This window comes from Eulemur rufifrons, chromosome 6, assembly GCF_041146395.1.
Source record: "Eulemur rufifrons isolate Redbay chromosome 6, OSU_ERuf_1, whole genome shotgun sequence".
NCBI lineage: Eukaryota > Metazoa > Chordata > Mammalia > Primates > Lemuridae > Eulemur > Eulemur rufifrons.
This window is the reverse complement of record NC_090988.1, coordinates 94,601,941-94,626,386: the sequence shown is the minus strand read 5'-3', so window position 1 is coordinate 94,626,386 and position 24,446 is coordinate 94,601,941. Positions and strand designations below refer to the sequence as shown.

General features: G+C 35.7%; 1 protein-coding gene across 1 annotated transcript; it reads right to left on the bottom strand.

Annotated features, from left to right (window-relative positions):
• Positions 1-3,255: 3,255 nt before the first annotated feature.
• MS4A13 (membrane spanning 4-domains A13) lies at positions 3,256-18,827 on the bottom strand. The gene is made up of 5 exons (XM_069470650.1): positions 18,699-18,827; positions 14,502-14,558; positions 13,384-13,503; positions 8,157-8,252; positions 3,256-3,315 (listed from the first exon to the last, which is right to left on the bottom strand). Exons 1-5 carry the CDS (start codon positions 18,825-18,827, stop codon positions 3,256-3,258), a joined length of 462 nt encoding a protein of 153 aa, XP_069326751.1.
• Positions 18,828-24,446: the final 5,619 nt, after the last annotated feature.

The following is a 24,446-nucleotide window of genomic DNA, read 5'->3' as shown; positions in this document are numbered from 1 at the left end:
GACCAATGGATCTCTACACTGACTTGATCACAGGGCTAGAGGGGCATGATCCTGCAGGTGGCATTCTTAGACCGGGACCTTCCAGCTTCGGGAGTCCCGGAGGCAACACCTGCCGGGTCGGGGTGGGCGACGCTTCTCTCAGTCGTGCCCTTTATTACCTCTCGTCGTTCCAACGCTGCGGTTATGGTCAAGAGTGCTGCGCGAGGAAACCCGCGCGGACACCTCGCAACTCTGCTGGTTCCCAGGAGTAGGGTAAGGAATGAGGTGTTGGGGAGGGAGCTGGCACCGATGAACCCTTTCCTGACCGCGTTATCATCATACGCTATTCGCGGACCTGGGCCGCCCGACTCCTACAGCAGGCCGGTTCCCTGGCTGCCTGTTCAGAGACTTCTCCATCAAGCAAATGCCCTCTTCTCCACTTTTCTACTAGGTTAGTACCAGCAAAAGTCTTTTTACCTTTAATCCCCACAAGATCTAGAGGGAAGAGTATTGGTCATTAAACCTGGGCTCTGGTCCTTAACTCTCTCTTTTATTAGATAATTGTGTGCTTGGGCAAAATACTGATCTTTTCTGTTCCTTAGATTGTTTTTCTGCACAATTAATATGTGTTCTGTGTACCTCCCAGGTTCACACTAACTTATTCTGAATACTGAAATCAGGTTATACAAATTTAAAATCTATTACATTATTATAATCAGGTCTCCATCACTGATGTATTAGAATCCTAATTTGAAGGCCATCTCCATGATGCCAGGTACCATGTAGAACTTTTTTTTTTTTTAATCACCGAACACTCAGGATAAGGGTGCTGTTGCCGACACATAGTAGAAATGAATGAATGAATGAATGAATTAAAGGTCATCTATTCAAACTTCCTCAGCTCATACCAAGTCATAACTTAAGGGTAAAAATGATTTGCTTTGAAGGCTGACTAAAGGCATGGTTATGATAGGGAATGGAATTAACATTTATTGGGGCTTTATGTATCAAGTATTTCACATATTGTATAATTCATTCAACAAATACCTGTTAAGCATCAATATGTGTCAGGTATTGTTCCATGTATTGGAGACAAAGCAGTGAAGAAAACACATAAATATGCCTTCCCGCTCTGGAGCTTACCTTGTGGGAAGGGTGAGACGAGGGAAGATGATAAATGTTAATGTTAGGAGATCAGGGAAATGAATACAATTCAGCACAGGAGGTGAGGAGTGGCCAGAAACGGAAGTAGACATCTGCAAAGTCCTGGAATATAAGGACTATGTCTTCTATGTTTTATATCAATGCAGGTGTTACCTAATCCAGAAACTGGTGGGTTATTTTAGACTCCTTCACACCTCATGTTTAATCATCCAACAAAGCTAACTTACCCTCTCTTTTTTTTTGCTTTTCTGAATCATTGCAATAGTGATTACTCTCTCCCACACTCCAGTTGCATTCTCATATTTCATACTTTTTTTTGAAATGTAAATTCAAGCCTATTATTTCCCTATTTAAAAACTCTTCATTGGCTCCCCACTGTCTACAAGACGTAGTTCAATACTTTAGTCACTCATGGATTGATGGGCACTTGGGTTGTTTCCACATCTTTGCAATTGTGAATTGTGCTGCTATAAACATTCGAGTCCAGATGTCATTTTTATAGAATGTCTTTTGTTCTTTTGGGTAGATGCCCAATAATGGGATTGCTGGATCAAATGGTAGGTCTACTTGTATCTGTTTAAGGTATCTCCATATTGCTATCCACAGAGGTTGCTCTAGTTTGCAGTCCCACCAGCAGTGTATGAGTGTTCCTATCTCTCCGCATCCACACCAACATTTATTGTTTTGGGACTTTTTGATAAAAGCCATTCTCACTGGAGATAACTGATATCTCATTGTGGTTTTGATTTGCATTTCCCTGATGATTATGTACTCCCATAATATGCTGAAATAAAAAAAAAATACTTTAGTCACTAGAGGCTTTGATGATTTGACTTTCTTTATCATCTGGCCTCTTCCCACCTCTCCAACTTTCACTCTTGACCTCCTCCTCATTGTCATTATGTTTTAATGATGTATAATTTATTTTATCTATGATATTTCCCTTATTTTTGATGAGCTAATTCTTCTATTTAAAATGTCCTCCCACCTTTCTGCTTGGTAAACTACTAATCGCCTACTCAGAAGTCTTTCATAAAGCTTTATTCCCTCTTATTTCACATTGGAAGGATCATTATTTCCTTTGTTCTGTTTTTTCATACTTATGCTAATTCACGTATTGCACAGTTTTGATTTGTTACTTGTTTGTTTCTTCCCATGAAATAGAACCTCTTTGTCATCAGGTGCCTTATTAATCTTTGATTCTCCAGAGTTTAATGTATGCATTGGCATACGAGTAGACACTCTGAAAGAAATGAACTTACACTGACATTCTCAGAATCAAGAAACCTTATAGTATTTTATAACAATTCATGAAACATCTTAAGAAACAAGGCATAAAACAAACAAAAACAACAGTACATTTAAGAGAGAGCTACATGTACTTACTGGCATGATTAATATTGCTTAGCAAGGATTTCTGAAGTAATGTTCCATATTATTAGAAGAGAGGGTGAACTGAATTCAGATCAGATACCCTGGAAATTTGCCTTATTGTGGAAAGGAAGTCTGTTTGTTTTGAAAAGCAATTGAATAGATGATCTGAACAATGATAAGAAGAAAAAAGCAAGGGGAAATAGGGGGAAGAAAGATAGCAGAGATGTTCAGCACAGAAAAGGAAGAGGAGAAGTCAAAGAACAACAACAAAGAGAATATGAATTGGAGGTCTTTTGATTCATACTTTGTTGAGGTAGAAGCTGGTTCACATAGAAGAAGTCAGACTGGGAACTATGCTTTTTACTTGTAGGGACATAAATTATTTAAAGTTATCCTGGTAATTACACAACATCACACTCCAAGTCTTAATAGCCTGCACTCTAGCAATAATGATGAATCTTTTTTATGGTCTCATTAAAAAGCTCTGTTACGGGCAGTCATTCAGAGTACCTAGATAACAGATTTTTCCTTGTAATAATCTTATATTTAAATAACAAAAAGCTTTCACCTTGGAGCCTAGAAAAATGTGTGCAGAGAAATTTCTTGAATACTGAGGAGAAAAATCCAACTTGTTTTGTATTTTATTTTGTGGGCTTTGGAGCAACTTTGTTATACAGAGATATTATTAGGCCCCACATTAGGCAACAGCACCAGCAAAATTCTCACATTTCTAAGGTTTTAAGAATTGGACATAGCTTCATCAGCAACAGTTGTACTAGATTCTTCACGTCCTTGACCCTGGAAAAAAATTAACCTCTTACAAATCATTTGTTTCTTAAAATTATACAAGTAATGGATAATTCTTTTAAAATATAAGCAATACTGATGTTTATAGAGTAAAATCTTAAAGTGCCATTTGCCCTATTTCTCTCCCATTCCCTCTTCAATCTACTTTCTTAATTCCTACTGGATCACTTGTAATTTTTGGTATACTTCCATACTTTTGTAGTACAAATATTTAAGGTCTTCTTGAAAACAAAAAAAATGCCAGCATCCCAAGAGTCACCCTACCCTCTTACGACATTTCCCAACTATTAGCTGTTCCTTCCCTCCAAGGCAACTGTCATTTTCACTTTTAGGTAATCAATCCTATCTTTTCTTTCTAGTTTTATCAACTAAGCTTACATCCCTAAACACTATAATTTAGCTTTAGTTTTGCCTGATTTCCAACTTCCTATGAATGGTATAAAAAAGTATGCATTCTTTTGAGTCTGCCTTTTTATAGTCTACATAATATGTGTAAGGTTCATCTATCTTATTAAGGCTAGGTATAGTTAATTTTAATTGCTATGTAGAATTTTATTAAGAGTGATATACCTCAAATTATTTACTACTCACTCATCAGTGTTGTTTACACTTTGGAGCTCTTATGAATAATACTGCTATATGTATTTTTTGGAAGCTTATTATGGTATATATGTGCAAACATTTATGTTGAGTTTATACCAGGGACTTAAATTACTGATCATAGGGTATGTACATCTTAATATTTAGTAGATAATGCCCAAAGGTTTTAAAGTTACAGTAATTTATATTGCAACCAGGAGAGATTTTATTATTCACAGTCTTTACTATCACTTGGAATTGTCAATATTTTGAAATTTAGTCATTCTAATATGCATTTAAAAATATCTCATTGTAGTTTTATTTTAATGTTATTATATGGAAATTGATGAATTTATGTCTGACATTTTATGTGTTTTCTATGTCTTATGTTTTGTGTTCTTTCTTTATCTGCTTTTTAAAAATATACTGTACGTATGTTACTTTAATTCCATTGTTGATTTTTTAGCTATCATTTTTTGAGTTTTCTTAGTCATGAAAAATGCATCTTAAGTTATCACAATCCACTTCAGATAAGTACTAATTTAATTCCAAGAAAATACAGCAACATTATTCCCATATAGCTCTATTCTCTTCCTATTACTTTGTATATTATTATGACATATACATCTATATACCTTATATAATGATATGGTGTTACAATTATTGTTTTTGTAATTTTCTTTAAAATTTAGGAGAAAATATTTACCTATAGAGCAGAGGTTAGTAAACTATGACACATGAACCAAATCTGGCTCATTGCCTGTTTTTGTAAATGAAGTTTTATGAGAACACAGCCATATCCATTAGTTTATGTATTGTCTATAGATGTTTTCATGCTAAAAGGTGGAGTTGAGTAGTTTTGACAGATGGAATTAATGTTAATAATGAAATGACCTTAAATTAAGATTACCCTGGGTGAGCCAAATGCAATTTATGTAATTGTCTTTTAAATCATTTAAGAAAATACAAAAGATGTACTTATACTGATTTTTATGATCACCTACATAATTACTTTTATGGTGCTGTTTATTCATGTGCATTTGAGTTTCATCTGATATCACTTCCTTTCAGTCTAAAGAACTTGCTTTTGCATTTCTTCTAAGGCATTTCTGCTAGCAACACATCTTCTGTCTTTGCTCACCTATGTATGTCGTTATTTCACCTTCATTTTTGAAGGATGGTTTTTTAAAGGATACAGAATTTCTGATGGACTGTTTTCTCCCCAGCACTTTAATATGCTTTCCCATTACCTTCTGGCCTCCATTGTTTTGGATGAGAGCCAGCTGTTGATCTTATTTTGGCTCCTTTGTACATGAAGAGTGATTTTTTTCTTGCTGCTTTAGAGATTTTTTTCTTTTTTATCAGTTTGATGCTGAGGCACCTGGAAGTGGGTCTCTTCTGTTTAACCCATGTGAAGATTGAGCTTCTTGGACGTTTTAAATAATATTTTCCATTAAATTAGAAAAGTTTTGGCCATTATCCTGTCCCTTTTATTGTTATGGGATTCACATTAAACATCTGATGGTCTCAAAGGTTTTTGAGGTTCTGTTCATTTTTATTTTTTTTTCCCTTGTTCTTTGCACTAGATGATCCCTTTTTTGTTGTCTTCATCTTTGCTGATCTTTTTTCTTTTGTTAGCTCAAATCTGCTCTTGAGCCCCTCTAGTCAGTTTTTCATCTCGGTTACTATAATTCTCAACTCTAGAATTTCCATTTGGTTTTTTATAATTTCCATCTCTTTTATTGACATTCTTATTTGATAAGTCATTATTGTCATACTTTTATTCTTCAAACATATTTCCTTTAGTTTTCTGAAGTCTTTCTTTGTTAAGTCCAACATTTGTCCTTCCCTCCCCAGAAAATACTCTATGTATTGAGTGCTCTTTTTCAATTGTATGGGTCACTATTTTCTGTTCTTTGGATATGTTTGTTGCTGAATACTCTGAACATTTTAGGTGATATGCAGTAGCAGCTTTAGATTCTGATCGTCTCATCTCTCAGGAGTGGTGGTTATTATGATCTTTTTAGTGACTTGCCTGTACTAGTTATGTGGAGTCTGTTTCCCTTGCAGTTTGTGGTTTCTGATGCATCTACTCATTTTTTTCATTTTTAAAATTCTTGCATTTAGTTTTAAGACTGATTTCCTAGGGTTTTCCACTGGGTCAGCATAAGTGGTCAGCCAATGATTAGTTAGAGGTTGTGCTTAAACACCTTATCATCTGAACTATGTCCCACAAAACTCCTTTGTTAAAGTCCTAATCCCTAGTATCTCAGAATGTGATTATATTTGAAGATAGGGTTTTTAAAGTGGTAATGAAGTTATAATGAGGTCATTAGGATGGGCCCCAATCTAATATGACTGGTATCCTTATAAGAGCTTAGGACATAGACACAAAAGGAAGAAAGACCTTGTGAAGACACAGAGAGAAGACAGTCATCTGAAAGCCAAGGAGAGAGGCCTCGGAAGAAACTAACCCTTTAGACATCTTGATCTTGGACTTCTAGCCTCCAGAATTGTGAGAAAATAAATCTCTTGTTTAAGCTACATGGTTTCTACCCTTTCCCAATAAATCAGTGTAGCTTGAGCAATGTATTGAAAGTTTAGGCCATTTATAAGTTTGCCCCAACTTTTACTTCAATTTTTCAAGGCCTCTTGTACAGCCGGGGGTGAGTAGCTCACTAGGGCCTTCTCTAGTCTCCTTAGCATGTGTGTAGCTTTGCATGTGTTTATATTCCTCCAGACCAAAAGGGGTAAAGTAGAATATATCAAGGCCCACTGTGGCTGTCTTGCTATCTGAATCTCTCTGTTGAGTTTCTGGTTGGTTGCTGGTCAATTTCTTGCCCCAACAAGTATTGTGATCTTAGTTAGGCTAGGTGTGACATTGGCTTTATCTGTTTGTTTGTCACCTAGATCACTACTGTTTTAATAATACTCCTGGTCATGGAACTTACTGTGCTCTGTTCCAAATAAAATTAGCCCTCTCGAGCAATAAGGCTGCTGGTCCTCACAATCTGACCCACTATAGTAAACTTATGCATAATGGAACCTGGGGGGTGGTAGGAATGGGAGCAACCCCAAGTTAATATGCCACAGATATCCACTGTTCTTACTGAGATCCAGATTTTCTTAAATAAACAATTCTCACTTTGTTGTATGCTTTGGTAAACTTTCTGAATTGTTAAAACAATTTTGTCCGTTTTATAATTTCTTTTTACAGAGAGTTGCCATGTCCTCATTCAGCCATTCTAGAAGTCTTACTTTAGTCTCATAGTTGCTTTTGTATTTCAGTTAGTTGCTGCTCAGAGTAGTCTTCCTTGACCATCCATTGTAAAATAATCTTTGCCTTATCTTCTTATTCTGCTTTATTTTACTTCCTAACATTTTTAACTTCTTGACATTATTTTATATATTTATTTGTTTACTGTCTTTCTCCCTACTGGAATACAAACTCCCTGATGATAGGGAGATTGTCTTGTTAGTCATTGCATCCTTTTTGCCTATTACAATGCCTTGCAAATAGTAGGCCCTCTATAAATATTTGAGAAAGAATGAATGTTAGATATATAATTTTTATAGCTTGTAGGAAAATAATCATTCTCATAAACGTTTGCTGTATTGTGAATTGTTACAGAATTTTGGGATGTTATTAAACTTGACCCTTTAATTACACTTCCAGGAATCAACCACCTACAGAAATAGTTATCTTGCATGCAAAAATATTTGTATTGGAATGTTCACTGCATCAATGTTTATAATTTAGAAAAAAACTGGAAACAAAAGCTAAATATGCAGTAATAAGAGAATGTTAAATATTAAGAAAACAATGAAGCTATTAAAAGGCATTATTTAGATATGTTTTATAATGGAAAGATGTTTATGATAGTTGCAAAAAATGTACGTGACAAAGCAATGTGAATATGATCACACAATTAGTTAAAAAGAAAACCACGTGTGTGTTGCTCTTTTTTTATATAGATTAGGATGTGTGGGTATGATGAGGACTATATTAAAGGAGCAATCACTTTTTTACTCTATAATAATTTTTCTACTTTTAATTTACAGTTTCATGTGTTACTTTTGTTTTCTATTTATAAACTAAAGAAAAAAAGTAAGAAAAACTAATGGAATTATTCTCATATATTCCATTTTTATTAGTTCTAAACATATCTTATCAGTGAACTTCATCTCCTCATAGAGTATGCTTACTAGAAATCAACATCTCTTGTTTTGCCAGAGAGTAGATAACCACTTACCAAATTCACACAGCTGCATATCGAATATGTAAGTGCAATAGCAAATTCCAAGGGGTAGAAGATCAGTAAAATACGTGAAACTTCCCTCCCAAGTTTCTGTAACCAAAAAATAGGGAGAAATCTTCCATTATTATCTTTAGTAAGGCAAAGAAGGAGCTCCTAGTATGACAGCCAAGAAAAAGAAGGAAAATAAGAATCTCTTTCATCATTTGATTTCCCGAGGCATTTCTACTTCTTTGCCCTCTGCTTTACTTTTCCCAGCTTTCATTCCCCCAATTCATTGTGTGTGGTGTCCATCCTTGATCTTCATCACTCAACATTCTTTTCTCACTTCTTAAACTTTTTATTCCCATTAGTGTCCTCACTGCAGGGTCCTTGGCACAGCTCACTATCTAAACTCTTTAGTCAGTAAGATTTAATTCTCCTGTCTCTGACGATAAGATAGCCACCAAGAGATTTATCAGGCAATCTTCTTCTATTAAAACAGCTACTATTAATTATAAACTTACTTAAATTTATATATGTGGTGATAAAAATCTTACATAGATATTGATGTAATAAAATGATGAGTAAATTCAAAAACAGTCAAAAGAACGCTTCACATTGAAACAAGGTGATTGTGATTGCTGGGATAAATAAAGCAGATTCCCTTCCGTTGCTATTGGAAAGATATTTTCAACTACATATCTGATTGGTGAGTTATGTGAATGAATTGATGCTAATCCTGAAAATGTGAGTTATGTGCTAGTTGTGGAAAAACAAGAATGATATTTAGATCTATTAATAGAAAGAATGACATCATATTCTTTCTCCTTCAATTTCTTCTCTTCCTCTTAATTCTCCTCCTCTTCCACTTCCTCCTTCTCCTTCTTTCTTGTTGCATTTATTTAATATCTCTTATATGCAAGAAGCTATTAGGTGGTAGAGATAAGATGATAGGAATGCAATGACACATAAAAACTTCTCTGTTTCTCAGGGTTTATCATCAAGTAGAGAAGACAGAAATGTAATAATATAAGGTAATGTATGACAACTTTAAATATGTTAAAATGGATAAAAACTTGCTCAATAATGATAGAGGACAGGAGGTTCACTATAAGCCACTAATCTCTGGGAAGGCTTCATAAAGAGGTAGGACCTTGGACATAATGGTAGGACTGAGAAAAATGAAGGTAGGAAGCAGCATTCTAGGCAACTTTAAATTTTTATTTACTTGTTTCTTTGTAACCTATCTTGTTCCAGAAAGAATTTAATAGCATACATTAAAAGTGTGATGAAATAATTAAGAAATGGCGACATAAAATAGAACCAATAATAAAGCTAAAATACATATCACAACAACCTATAGTTTTGTAATACGAGCAAAAAATGGAATGCAAAAAATATAACATGTTTTGAGAAAATGATAAAACAAGTTTAAACTGAATTATACTACTACTTTATGTATTATAGAAACAAGACGATAAGTAAAAGACTATAGAGGGTTTGAAATACCAAGGTAAAGATTTCTGATTTAATATTGTTGGCAAAAACAGGTAATCATGACATTTTAGCTAGAAAGTATTGTGACCTCTTAGCTGGCAAGAATGTAAAAAGTAATTTTGCCCACTTTCCTTAGTTTATACAAGTTAGCCTTATTCTAAAACTCTGCCCTTGAAAGTGTTAACAGCAAAATGTCTGCCAGAGAAGTTCAAGCAGGAAAACAACAGAGACAGACAGAGAGAAAGTGACTGGATTCGTGATACTTAATGCATGCTTCTGGACTCAGCTTAAGTCAATTTGGGTTATATTTCCTGTAACTTAAAACCAAGAGAACCCTAGTTAGTAACAATTTAAATAAAGAATAAACAATATTTTGTAATTAGAGAGAGTGCGGTAAAGGATTATGTAAAGGTTTTGAGCCTAGAAAATTGAAAAAAGAGAGTCTTGCAGTATAGTTCGAGGGGGTAATTTCCATTCTATATCTCTTGAGTTTGAGATGATAATGATAGAAGCATATCGAAGTAGAAAAGTCAAGCCAGGCCAGGTGCGGTGGCTCACGCCTGTAATCCTAGCACTCTGGGAGGCTGAGGCGGGAGGATTGCCCAAGGTCAGGAGTTCAAGACCAGCCTGAGCAAGAGCAAGAGCAAGACCCCCGTCTCTACTAAAAATAGAAAGTAATTATTTGGACAGCTAAAAATATATATAGAAAAAATTAGCCGGGCATGGTGGCGCATGCTTGTAGTCCCAGCTACTCGGGAGGCTGAGGCAGAAGGATTGCTTGAGCCCAGGAGTTTGAGGTTGCTGTGAGCTAGGCTGATGCCATGGCACTCTAGCCCGGGTAACAGAGTGAGACTCTGTCTCAATAAAAAAAAAAAAAAAAAAGAAAAGAAAAGAAAAGAAAAGTCAAGCCAGCCATTAGAACAACAGGCCAGGAATTTGGAAGAGAGAACAAAGCAGTTAACTATAATAACAGGCATGTATTATTAGCATTTTCTCCATTTTACACATAAGGAAACTGAGGAAGAGGGAGTTATACACAGTTAGTGAGTAGTGAGGATAGTATTTAAATAAATACAGTCTGGTTTTGGAGTCTATACTATTAATCATTTTGATACATGAGGAGCATATTTCAGACGCATGCACTTTGGGGATAGCCGAGGAACACTGATAACTTCATGAGTTTGTGGATTTAGCCAAGTGCCTTGCTTACATTAGAAAAGTTGGCATATAAAAATCTTGTAAAATGCTGGATGCCTTAGTAAATGTAGGTATATAATTCTTTAATGCCACTAGGAAAATATGGTCGGTTAGAGATGTAGGTCTAATAAACAAGTTCATTTTGTTTAACTAATTACAGAAAATAAAGATGAAATTTGTGATTTTGGGAGATTATAGAACTGATCATTAATACTAAGTTCAGATGAGATAAATATAGTCCAAGTGGTTTGTAGTATCGATTGAAAAAAAGGCAATTATATCATATTATCTAAAACTGATGATTAAAACCTCATGAATAAGAATGGTGACAAATAACCTGAAACAATTATGTACTTAATAACTTAAGTCCTCCATCCCTATTTTCTGCCCCTACAATTATAATTGAAGATTTCTAGATTGAATCTCCAGGGTAACTGGAGAATTATCTTAAAATTTATAGGGAAAAACTGGTCCATGTTTATTTAAATCATCATTCGTTACACATAATCTATTTTGAGGTATTATGGCACTTTCTTTTTTTTTTTATTTCAGCATATTATGGGGGTACAAAAGTTTAGATTACGTATATTGCCCTTGCCCCCCTCCCACCCCCCGTTAGAGCTTCCAGCATGTCCATACCCCAGATGGTGCGCACCGCACTCATCATGTATGTATACACCCATCCCCTCCCCCCCACATCTGCCCAACACCCAATTTATGTCATTCCTAAATGAGCTCCTAGGTGATGATCGGTGAAACCAATTTGATGGTGAGTACATGTGGTGCTTGTTTTTCCATTCTTGGGATACTTCACTTAGTAGAATGGGCTCCAGCTCCATCCAGGAAAATACAAGAAGTGCTATATCACCATTGTTTCTTAACACTGAGTAGTACTCCATGGTATACATATATCACATTTTATTAATCCACTCATGTATTGATGGCAACTTGGCTTGTCTCCACGTCTTTGCAATTGTGAATTGTGCTGCTACAAACTTTCGAGTCCAGATGTCTTTTTTATAGAATGTCTTTTGTTCTTTTGGGTAGATGCCCAATAATGGGATTGCTGGATCAAATGGCAGGTCTACTTGTATCTGTTTAAGGTATCTCCATAGATCCCAATGGCAATCACAGCAACAACAAAAATAAATAAATGGGACCTGATCAAATTAAAAAGCTTCTGCATAGCCAAAGAAACTGTCATGAGAGCAAACAGACAACCTACAGAATGGGAAAAAATTTTCGTATGCTACACATCTGATAAAGGGCTGGTAACTAGAATCTATTTAGAACTCAGGAAAATCAGCAAGAAAAAATCAAACACCCCTATCAAGAAGTGGGCAAAGGGCATGAACAGAAAGTTTTCAAAAGACAGAAGAATGGCCAACAAACATATGAAAAAATGCTCAACATCTCTAATCATCAGGGAAATGCAAATCAAAACCACAATGAGATATCACTTATCTCCAGTGAGAATGGCCTTTATCAAAAAGTCCCTAAACAATAAATGTTGGCGTGGATTCGGAGAGATAGGAACACTCATACACTGTTGGTGGGACCGCAAACTAGTGCAACCTCTGTGGAAAGCAATATGGAGATACCTTAAACAGATAACAGGTAGACCTGCCATATGGCACTTTCTATCATTGTCTCACTGTCCTCCAGGCTTTTGCTCTCCATGCTTGGATTCTTTCCACTGATGTATGTATGGAGAGGAAGTGAGCAGGGAAGGAGCAGGGACTTTGTACCTCACCTACAACTACTCTTCCATTCAATATTGTAATTATTATTTGTTTTCTGTTAGTCAAACAAGGAGGAGCTCCAATCTGTTCTTATTTTAAATGTGAGATTTTACAAGCATTGCTAAAGTCTTCTGCAGCACTAATATTCTGTGATTCTGCATTTAAAGCCAACATAATTAAAATAAATCTACTGTGTTATCAGTAAAGATATTCACATTTACTGGAGAATGTTACTGTCTTAGGAAGAAATATCATTATTTCTATGTTACTAAGAATGTGATTGGATATTTAGTTAAATGGAAGCAAGACAGGTTTATATATATTTAGCATTTGCAGATTTAAATCCAAATTCACATAAGATGCAAAGATAGGCTGTGTATGAAAAGCTCTATGTTAAAATAGAAATTACTAGGTGTCTAGAATTTGAACTGTGTGATGTGTCAATAGCAGAATTCTTTTGTTGATTTTGAGAATGGTTGTAAGGTCCAGGATTATACTTTTCTTGCATTAAAAGAATCATTAGTGACCTTGTGCCTAATGCATTGACACTTACCACTGAAGGCTTCAAGTTTTTCACTTGCTTTATTTTAATTTAGCAAGTCAAGAATTCAAACATTCTATTAATATTTACTAAAAAAATCACATCTTAGAATTATTTTTGAATTAAAACTTTCAATCACTCAGAGCTCATTAGTAAAAGAATTTTGCAAGGACCAATAAAAGCCTCATCTTACCTCCTTAGGCTTCAAAACCATTGAAAAGAATAATTTTGAAATTAAAATGTTTCTATAGAATTGGCCACTTACCGCTTGTCCATAATTTCTATATGATACAGTTGGAAAAGAAGACAACTCAATTATTGTTAGAATTATTGAAATAATTGTGATAATAATGCAGAAGATGTTTAGGATCAAAGCACTTATCATCTGAAAAGAAGACATAGGGTAAATTTATTATATTCAGAACAAACACTTTGGTTAAATAGTTTGTATTGCTGAAAAAAGTCATATAGTGAAAACTTTAGTTTCTTAAGCTTTAGAAGTGTTTGTGTGCTTGTCATTAATGTAAAATATTATTTTGGTTTACATGAAGCCCAGTTAATCTGGAAGAAACATTAAAATCATCAGCAATAAGCATCAATCTTCCACTTGGGCTCAAAAATATTATATTTTACAATTTTATGAGTCAGCTGTAAGTAAACCTCTAAGATATGATTTGAACAAAAGGTGTTGCACTGCAAGGAAAAAAATAAGAAAACCTGTAAGATACGATTTGAATAAAAAGAAACAAAAAAGGAAAGAAGAAGGAAAATGACTGCTTGTAGAAATATAACCAAATAGGAGTTTATAAAGTTTAATTCTGGGTTTTCTTTATCTAAGGAAATGTCTCAGAATCTTTGGACATAAGTTTTTTTATGTGTAAAATTATGAGATCAGACAATTTAATTTATAATATATTTTAGCTCTAAGATTCTAAAGGGTTTTTATTCCCAATATCTTTCCACCTATACCATAGATGTATCTTTATTCTGGACAAATCCCCTACTTTGTTAAAAGGTACAATCCTGTTCCCAAACTGGATAGATCAGGGAATGAAGTTTTACAGCAATATAATGTCTATATATAAAGGCATTAAGTCCTATTAAAATTTTTCTAATCATACAGGTTATACAATGTTAAGAGGTAGAACACCAAACAAAACAAAAACTATATTTAAATTAGGAAACCTTTACATGATTTTAACTAATACAGCATATTTTTCTACATCAAATTATGTGTTCTTAGATTTTCACTTAATTCTTTCATGTATTTTACAGGTAGGTAGCTTCCTTCATTGTTTAGATAATCACTATCTTTTCATTACAACCTAATGTTTAATTTTGTGACTAGTGCTTTATAGAGATGCCCCAAACATTTAAACTTACCAAGGATCGAGTTGGATGCTTTGCTGCTCTTACTGTCAAGGCTCCTGAAAAGATAGGCTGGATATAAAAACATATATTTATAAATACTCATTGATAATGCTTGCCAACTTAGAATGTATTTTTAACAATCCTAAGTCAATTATTTTTAGAATACTAAAAGTAACAAAATATAAGGAAAAAATATAAGTAGACGTGGTCAGGACAAGCTTCTGTTATGCAGTAATCAATTGAAAGGTAACATTAAGGTCGCCTGTGACAGAAACACATAGGGGATAGTGGGCAGAATTCAGGTTGTGGTATATGCCAAAGATAGCCTTAGTGGTCCTGAACCAGAAACCAAGTTTGCTTATATGTATGTGAGCTACCTCACATATAACTCATTCAATTATTAATTCTTATGCTATCCTTCCTAATGAAATGATGCTATTGATAATAATTACTGTGTACATATCCAGATTGGAAAATGTGGTCCCGAGTCTATTCTACATTGTGATCATACAAAATATACATTCTCTTAGCTGAGACTATAGTCATTATTAAGGTAATGGTTGCTATTCATGCCTTTGCCTTTGTTTTTTAAAAAAGAGGTTCCATTATTTCATGTCAAGGAATTTTCTTTCTTTTCTTTTTTTTTTTTTGAGACAGAGTCTTGCTCTGCCCGGGCTAGAGTGCCGTGGCGTCAGCCTAGCTCATAGCAACCTCAAACTCCTGGGCTTAAGCGATCCTACTGCTTCAGCCTCCCGAGTAGCTGGGACTACAGGCATGCACCACCATGCCCAGCTAATTTTTTCTATATATATTTTTAGTTGGCCAGATAATTTATTTCTATTTTTAGTAGAGATGGGGTCTTGTTCTTGATCAGGCTGGTCTCGAACTCCTGAGCTCAAGCGATCCTCACGCCTCGGCCTCCCAGAGGCCAAGGATTACAGGCGTGAGCCACCGTGCCCAGCCAAGGAACTTTATTTCTAAGAAGTATAAAGCTTTATCCCATATTATCTGAAGGTGGGCTGCACAATTCTCTTGAAATATTCCTTGTTTTATCTGTTTTAGTGGTTTTGGCAAAGAGCCAAGTCAAATACTAATTTTTAGAAAAACAGCATTCATGCTACATATCATATGTAGGAAGGCCAAACCTGAAGCTACAAACTCCTCAGGGATAATTTTAAATTTACACATTCAGCACTTCATTCCATAACAAAAACTGAGATTTCTAAGGAGTTGGGCAGTGAAGGTAAGAACTATCTCAGAATATAGGCCAGGTTGCAGTGGCTCATGCCTCTAATCCCAGCACTTTGGGAGGCCGAGGCAGGTGGATCACTTGAGGTCACGAGTTCTAGACGAGCCTGAGTAACATAGCGAGACCCCATTTCTACAAAACACAAAAAAATTTGCCAGGTATGGTGGTGTGGGCCTGTAGTCCCAGCTACTTGGGAGGCTGAAGCAGGAGGATGGCCCGAGCCCAGGAGTTCAAGGTTGCAATGAACTATGATTGGGCCACTGCACTCCAGCGTGGGTGACAGAGTAAGACCCTGTTTCTAAAAAAACCCAACTATTTCAGAATATAAATAAAGTGAAAATATCTTGTGAATTTTGAACTAGAGTACTCTTCAACTAGATTATTTCTAACTAGATTACCGTGTGCTTCATAAAATGGCTTTCAAGGTTTATGCCTAAATGAGAAGTTTTGCATTGGATTACATTTAACTGAAATTTTAGATAATTTATACTAGGAGTTAAATGTGCTATTTTTATAACATGAGTTGTTAAACACTAAAATAGACATGCATCATTTATCTGGATTTTGTCTGAAAATTCACTGTCTTTCCCCTAATTTTCCAAGGCAATGCTTTGACATTTATGAGCCAGTGCATCATTTATCATTTATCACTTATGAGCTGGCTGGTGCATCATTTATGAGCTATGCATCATTTATGAACGATGTACCATTTATTTGGATTTTATATGAAAATTTGCTCTTTTTCCCCTATTTTTTCCCAAGGCAATCCTTTGACACTTACGAGCCAGCGTATGTATAAAGTCAGGGGATTTGATTGCCTAGAGATCACTGTTTCCTCGTCTAATCACTTGCCCCCCTCAAGTAGCAGCCATCTTGTCTCCTACAGCCCTCATTCCATCTGTTCTAAGCATGGGTTAAATGGTTTCCTTGCTACTTCCAACTATTCTTTCTCCTCTAGCTTTGGATCAAATGCCATCAGGTTCGATCACCCACTATTCTTCATGTATGAAGTCATCTATTGACCCCCTGGTCATTCTTTCCAGATGATTTTAATTCTTATCTCTTTGACTCCTTCTCCGACACCACTTAATACTTGGTGATTTCAATATATACATATATGTGTGATCCTTCTAATACCCTGGGCTTGACCTATCTTAGTTACTCACTCCCATATTCATTCTCTTGTCCTTGTTATACATTTTAAATTTCAATTTCAAGTATCCCACCCTGACCATCACCTGCTATCTTTCTAGCTCATGCCCTTGAGTATTAAAACTCTAACAATCTTTTGAGCCAACCTAGATCTATAATCTAACACCCTGACCTCCCTGTTAATTCTTCTCTCTGGTATCAACTTAAATTCCATGGTTAACCATTATACATACTCCCTTATATCCACTTCTCAACTCCTTTGCACCTTTCTTATTTTATTAGTTACATGGTTAAACCAAAATCCTGACTAGATGTCATTTTCTTCCTACTGTATGCCTGCACCCATGCAGCTGAACACGGTCTGAGAAAGAAACACAGCCCCTTTCATTATATTAATACAATCACGTTCCTAAACCTCAAGTGAGTCTTTAAATGCTGTATGAAAAATCAAACTACTTTTCCATAATCCATGCACTTTCACACTTTTCTTAGATGACTATTTCATATCCTCCCCACTCTCCTCAACCAACCAATCTACTTGCCCATCCTCACTTTCAGCTTATGATCTGGCCAATTAACTGAGATATTTGAAGCTATTGGAACAAAATTTCCACAATTTCCCATCATTACAAAACCTGCCTTTTCTCTCTCTTACTCTGCATTTCTCTCCTGGTACCCTACCTTAACACGATTTATAATCAGGCTGGATAAACTTTTCTTGTGAGGGAATATCCTGTGCATTTTAGGCTATTTAGCAGCATCCTTAGCCTCTGCCCATTAGACACATACAATCAGATGTGAAATCCCAGAATATCTCCAGACATTATGAAATGTCCTTTGAGGGGCAAAATCATCTTTAGTTGAGAACCACAGACAGAGATGACCTGTCCATTTTCCTAGCTATTTGTGTACTAAAATTTATCATTTCTTGCCTACTCAAATACTTGATTCCAATATCCTCCCCCCATTTATATCATATCATCAATTTTCTTTCTTCTGATTCAGTCCTTTCAACAAAGATATGATACTATTCATTCTAACTCACAGAAACAAACAAACCAACCCTCTTCTGTCCCAAACTTCCCTGGCTATCACCTCATTTCTCCGTACCACATTATAGCAAAGTGCTTAAAGGAGATGTCTGTATTTGCTGTCTCTAACTCCTCTCTTCCTAGTACTTCTTAAACCAACTCCAGTCAGGCTTTTGCCTCACCATTCCACTGAAGATAATTAAGTTTACTATTGGCCTTGATACTGATAAGTCCAATGGTCAATTCTTAGCCCTCCTCTTATTTGACAAAACAACAAACTTAATACCATCGAACTTTCCCCATTTTTTAAAACAATTTCTTCACTTGGCTTCTAGGGTGCCACACTCCCCAGGTTTTCTGCCTATCTAATGGCTGTCTAGAAACCACAAAAGAGTCCCGGTAATGATAAATTTAGAAAATAAGGATTGACTCATTGTGCAAGGAGGCTAAAGTGAAGACTATAAATATGAAAGTTAATCATGCTAAGGGATATTATAGTTAAGATTCTTTGTCTTTCACATACCTAGGGACAATCTACCCTATGGATGTCATTGTGTACTTATTCCTGTATCCATTACATCTTGGAATAGCACTTGTAAATTAAAGGTATATAATACTTATTTGTTGGAAAAAAGAATTTGACTTTGCATAAATTACTAACATAGGATTTAGTTACATAATTCTTCTGAAAACCTTGTTTATAAACTGTTCCCTACCTTCCACTATTGGTATGAATATTACTTATTAAATGATTTAATCAATATGTATTTTACTCACAAAAATTCCCCATAAAGTACATCCTGTTTTGTAAGTTATAGGTTCGTATGTTCCAAAGACTCCTTTAATTTGTCCCATATACAAAACCAGTAGGAGATACCACATGAAAATTTCAAAGATGCCAATCATAATCTGGATAGTCTGTGAGAAAAGAATGCTATTAGTACTGAAATCATGTAATTTAAAACACAATTCCTGTAAGTGTTAACTTTAAGAAACATTTAAAACCTTTACAAAAGATGAAAGAAAAATAGCATGTATTTAATAAAGTATTTCCTGAATTGGTTAGTCCAGAAAGAATGCTCAAACCAGGAAAGACAGGTTTACCAAATGGGAACCACTCATACTTGGAGCAACAGATTTTTCAGTAATAGTAGCTCTGGCCAATGCTCCCACAAAGAATTGCAGAGAAAGTTAGTTCACAGTCTGATTCTACCACTGGCTGTCTTCTCCATATATCAAGTAATGGCATGAGAGGAGAATACTGAGAGTACTTGAGAGAAAAAAATGTAGTTACTAATCTACTTGGATGCAGAAAACCATATATCCAACATTTTCTTGTACATTAGTAATTTATTAAGGATGAATCCCTTTTTAAATCTTATATGGGTTTATCTCTTCCTTCAAGGACTACCTGGTATGGATTTTTTCACAAGTAATATGGTGTGAGGTATAATCTAACATAGTAAAACAAAAGATATCCAAGGTAGACTTGTTTGCACTAGGTCTTCTCACTGGATAAGGGATTAGTTAGAATGGGGGGAATTATTGCTCAACCTTAATTTGTAAGAAGATAATGATAATCCCAGTAAATATGCCCCAGTAAATTTATTTCTGAATTTATATGTGAATTGATATTTCATACACTGAATCACATTTTTAATTACTTTAAAAATGACAGAGGATACATTATTTTTATTTTCATATAAACTTTAATAGGAAGCTATTTAATGCCTTAAGAGTTTCAGCTCTTTGTAAAGCAAGTGGTCTATGAAACATATAAATGCAATTGGCTAATTTTAAAAATACATATTAGAGAATATTTTTAAGAAAGACCCCTTTTTATGTAATAATCTTATGCATTTTTATAGGTTTAGAATTTGAGGTTTTCCCTGCATCAAACTTGCAGGAGTAGTTATTATTTCCAGAGGTTGTTTGAATTTGATTGAGAGAAATATCCCCATTCGACTGCAAAATCCTGAAGGGACTAGACTTTGGTTTTCTTATTATTGTATCATCAGCCCCTAATATGGTGCTCAGCATAGAGCAGGCACCCAGTAAATATTTCCTGTATAAGCATATTGGTATCAGGAATAGTAATTCCACGTGACTATCCAAATTGTTAAAAGGAGTGAGTGGGCTTGAAAAATAGTGTCTCCTTTTATGTCACTGGCTATTGTTCTATATAAAACTATGAAATATTCAAGTAGCCAAAACTTGTAAAGAACTGTCAGTGTATGGAGAAGGACAAGATGGAGTTTCTTATTTAAAAATTGTTCTTAATCGAGAGCCAATGAATGCGTTCTAGGAAATCAGGCTCCTCCTCTCCGCTAAAAAATGGAGTGTAAAGGATTCTGAATATACATAATTCTGGGGAGAAGATTCAGAGTCTTCATTCTGTGCCAAAGTGGTCTCTGACCTGAAAGGGTTTAAGAACCTCTGCTGAATAGTCAGGTAGGAGAAGTAGACATTTGATCTACACAGCATCCAAACTCAGAGGAAAAGTTCACATCAGTGGAAAAGTTTTCTCCTCTTTAGACATGAAAAAGCATGGTCCTTATATTGGTATTTATTTAGAGAGCTAGATAAACTGTCTGTAACCTTACATATTTATAGGAAGAGACAAATTTATGATCATTCCACTGCATAGACATCAGTGTAGTAATTAAATCAGCAATAGCTCTCCCTCTAAGTTAAAACACACACACATACACACACACACATACTCTTTTTTTCCTTATTCTTTATTTGGATTTCTCTAGTACCCTGTGTATTTTGGTTTTGTCAGTACACTTATGTCTAAGCACATATTTGTTTACGATGGAACATGTGATCAGTCAAAATTTGTAGATGCCAACAATATTAAAAACAAATAAATTTTTACCCTTTTGATTTAACTAACTCTGTCCCTCTGCAAATCCAAAATGCCCTTGTTAAAACTGGAATAGTTCATGATACTGAATTTAGTCAGTCAAAGTGAAATCTTACTTACCCCTATAACAAGAGTATCTGCTGTAGAGATTCTTGAATTCCCACATGCCATACTACCGGCATTTCCTCTAGATGATTTTGTCTTTAACCTTTGGTGTTATCTTAATTAGCAAACTTCTACAAAACAATATAAAACACATATACATGATTTTTCTCAGAAGAAAATACATAAATTTGATTCTTTCCTTAATGTTTGGCAACAACTTTCCCACCTTCAGAAGCAATAGCTTTCTTCTTTCTAAGCCTCAATTCTTAGAGGCATCAGTTTACATTCACCTGTTGTGAATAACAGCCTAACTTGAAAAGCCTCTCTCTATGACTAAAAAATAATTGGTATGTTACAGATACCATCTCTGAGTAGTAAACAGTAGTAAACAGAACACCTGGGGAATAGTATTAGAGAATTTTTGGTGAAGCTTTCAACAATTTATTTGCAATTCATAATCAATTCAATGCAATTCATAATGCCATATTGCCATTTTCAAAACCAACTTCCTGTACTTAAATTCACCAAAAATGTGGGCTTGTGAGTTTTTTTTCCTGACACACACCTGCTATCTACTTCTTCTTTCTATATGAAAAAACCCTTTTCTTAGACAACTTATCAAAGTTTCTTGTGAAATCCTAAGGGCACCTCTTGTTTGTTTGGTTGTTGTTGTTTTTTTTTTTTTTTCCCTTTTAATTTAACCAAATCTACTCCTCGCCAGATCCAAAATATCTGCATTTCTCCCTGGTGTTTAGATCACCTTCATATTTACTTTAAGATAAAAACTTGGCTAATAATTATATCCCCTTGTGGATTGTATCTCTTTGTAGATCTGAAATTCTACATTTGTTAGTATGTCAATAACATGAGTCAGGACACCTGACTGATGATCTTAAAATCTGAGGCTTGATCTTTTCAGAAAGGAGGGAGTTTGACTAAATGATCTCTCATTCCCTGCACCCTTGAAATCTCATGATTTGATTATTTGAATGAGTCTTTGGTTTCTAAAATTTGTTTTATCAATGTCTCTTAATTCCATAAAGCATAGGGACATAAAAAGCTAGAAAACAACACAAGAGTTAGTGATAGCAAAAGAGAGAAAACAATGTTAGTAACTGAAGTAACCTGTACCCGTTCTAACATCATCTTTGAGAAATAACAGAGAAGGCATTTAGAACTACAGACAACCAAGATCAATCACTCTGTTATGATTAAATAAAAAGCCATACAGTTATAAAATTCACATAGAGTAATGAGGAAAAGCCATACATAGATTGCTATTATTTGTCACCTTTCATAAAACAGGAAAATAAGCCCTTTTGTGGATACTGTCTGCTCTCTGTTTCCAGGAATTCAACCAATTGCAGACTGAAAACACACACACACAATATGGCAAAAATTATACTAATTAAATAAACAATAAAACAACTATTTACATAGCATGTACATTAGGTATTATAAGTAATGTTAGGTATTATAAGTAACCTAGAGATGATTTAAAGTATATGGGAGGATGTGTGTATGTTACATGCAAATCTTATGCCATTTTATATCAGGGACTTAAGTATCCTTGGATCTTGGTATCCATGGCATTCTGGAACCAATCCCCAGCAGATATGAAGGGACAACTGTGTAGAAAAGTTCTTTTCACATTTGTAGCTATCATGAAGTGACTTGGGAAGTAGAATATTTAGCATAACTATCATCTCTATCAGGCTCACCAAAACCACCCTAGGTGAAGTATTCATAAAAAATACTAATCGGAAAGAGAAACGGAGGGTGTGTTTAAAATCCTCAGATTAATTGATGGAAGAAATGAAGAAATACTCCAACATATTCCTGGAATAACTGATGGTTGGAATTCTTTTTTAAAAATATCCTACATTTGGCTACTTTATATCCAGTTACGCATCCTGTTTTTTGTAAAAATCAATCAATAAATAGAAGTAATCATTTATTTATTTTTCTTTCCTTTTTTTTTTTTTTTTTGGCTTCTTTTTATTTTCTGAGGTGATCCCGTCACTAATCCAAAAGCAGCTGCAGGACGAGTCCCCTAGACCTTATCCCCAAGCCCAGTTATTCCCTAAACTTTACACAGAAATTCTCTAACAGTCACAGAAAACTCATGTCTAGAAACCACGTTTCTATCTTTAGCGTCTTCAGCAGGGATGCAACCCCCTCACTGTCTTCAGAGTACAGTCCAAATTCTTTAGTAGGGCCTTTTTAAGGCCCTTTCTGAACTGCTCGCTGCGCACGTTCTCAACTTCATCCTGTTTGGGGACGCCTGCCGTGCCTCATCACACTGGTGGATACCCCACTCCTTGTTCCCCTAACATCCTGTGCATAATTCCTATCACAATGTATTCTAACTTTTGATTTTCAGGACTGGCTCTCAAGCTAATGTTAGTTACCAGAAGTCAAGGAATTCATTTCCGTACGTCCAGGGCCAATCCTGGGCTGGGGCGTCGAGACTCGATCTTTGATGAAATCAAGAATGGGAGGATGGGTACCGGTGGGTGAGACCCAGACCCTGCCAAGGGAGGGACGAGTAAAAGAACAGGGCGGGGAGGGGGAGGGGCACCATATTCAGTCTCCGCGCTCCTTTATGACTTTTGAAGAAATCACTTAAGTAAAGCGACGTCATTACCCTGCATTTTACTTGTTCAAGGTCCCAAGGATGGAGTTCTTCCCTTTCAGGTCCAGGCCTAGGCTAAGGGGGTCCCCCGCGTGGGCAAGTCACCCTGCCACGGGGACAAGCACCCAGCCTAGATCTTCACGCCAGATCGCTCGACCTTGCTGAGCGACCATCACACACGAGGCCCGGACCCTAGCGCCCAGCCGGGCCTCAGGCTCTGGGGGCGGTGACGGTCTCCAACGGCAGCGGCGTCCTCCTGGTGCGCCTGCGCGCCCGCTCAGGGCGGGGCTGTGGGAGAGCGTACGCGCAGACTCAATAGGGCTCTGCCAGCCACCTGGTCGGACTCCTTTTGGGTGTGTCTAGAAATGGCTTTTCTAAACCTTGTTTCTGAGATTGCCCTTATAGGTATGTTTCTTATACACACGCGCACTGCAGAGTGACTAGATCACTGATGAAAAGTCAGTATTTCACCTTTTCTGACCACAAAGAAAAATTTGGGCCACACGTGCACTTTAGATGGTCTGAATATTTGAAAAGGGCAAATAGCTGAGTCAATGGCTCACTTTTTTTCCCCTTTAAACATAAGTAACAAAAGAAGGCAATTAATGAAGAGTAATATTTAGCAAGGCGCCAGAATGACTTTTAGATCCATTTGCTGAGATGGGTTTACCTTTCAAGTGATACATGGCCTTAGTTTTCTATTTGATGTAGTCAGCAGTTAAAACAATGTTTACAAAGAGGTGTGTAAAGAAGTAGAGGTAGCAGCTAGAATCGTATCTGAGAAGGAGGTTGAGGAAGTGGGGAAGAAAACCCTGAAGGAAACAATGTAATCTTTAACTGACAAGTACAGACCATCCTGTTAATGCAACTATTATGCCTTACTGATGTGAACGGAAAAAAGCCAAACTCTGTAAAA

Coding starts and splice junctions, on each gene's coding strand:
- MS4A13 (XM_069470650.1), bottom strand. CDS start 18,827: ATGATTGGCATCTTTGAAATTTTCATGTGGTATCTCCTACTGGTTTTG. Junction 14,559..18,698: donor GTACTTTATGGGGAATTTTT/GTGAGTAAAATA, acceptor TTTTATATCCAG/CCTATCTTTTCAGGAGCCTT. Junction 3,316..8,156: donor TATGCAGCTGTGTGAATTTG/GTAAGTGGTTAT, acceptor ATTTTTTTCCAG/GGTCAAGGACGTGAAGAATC.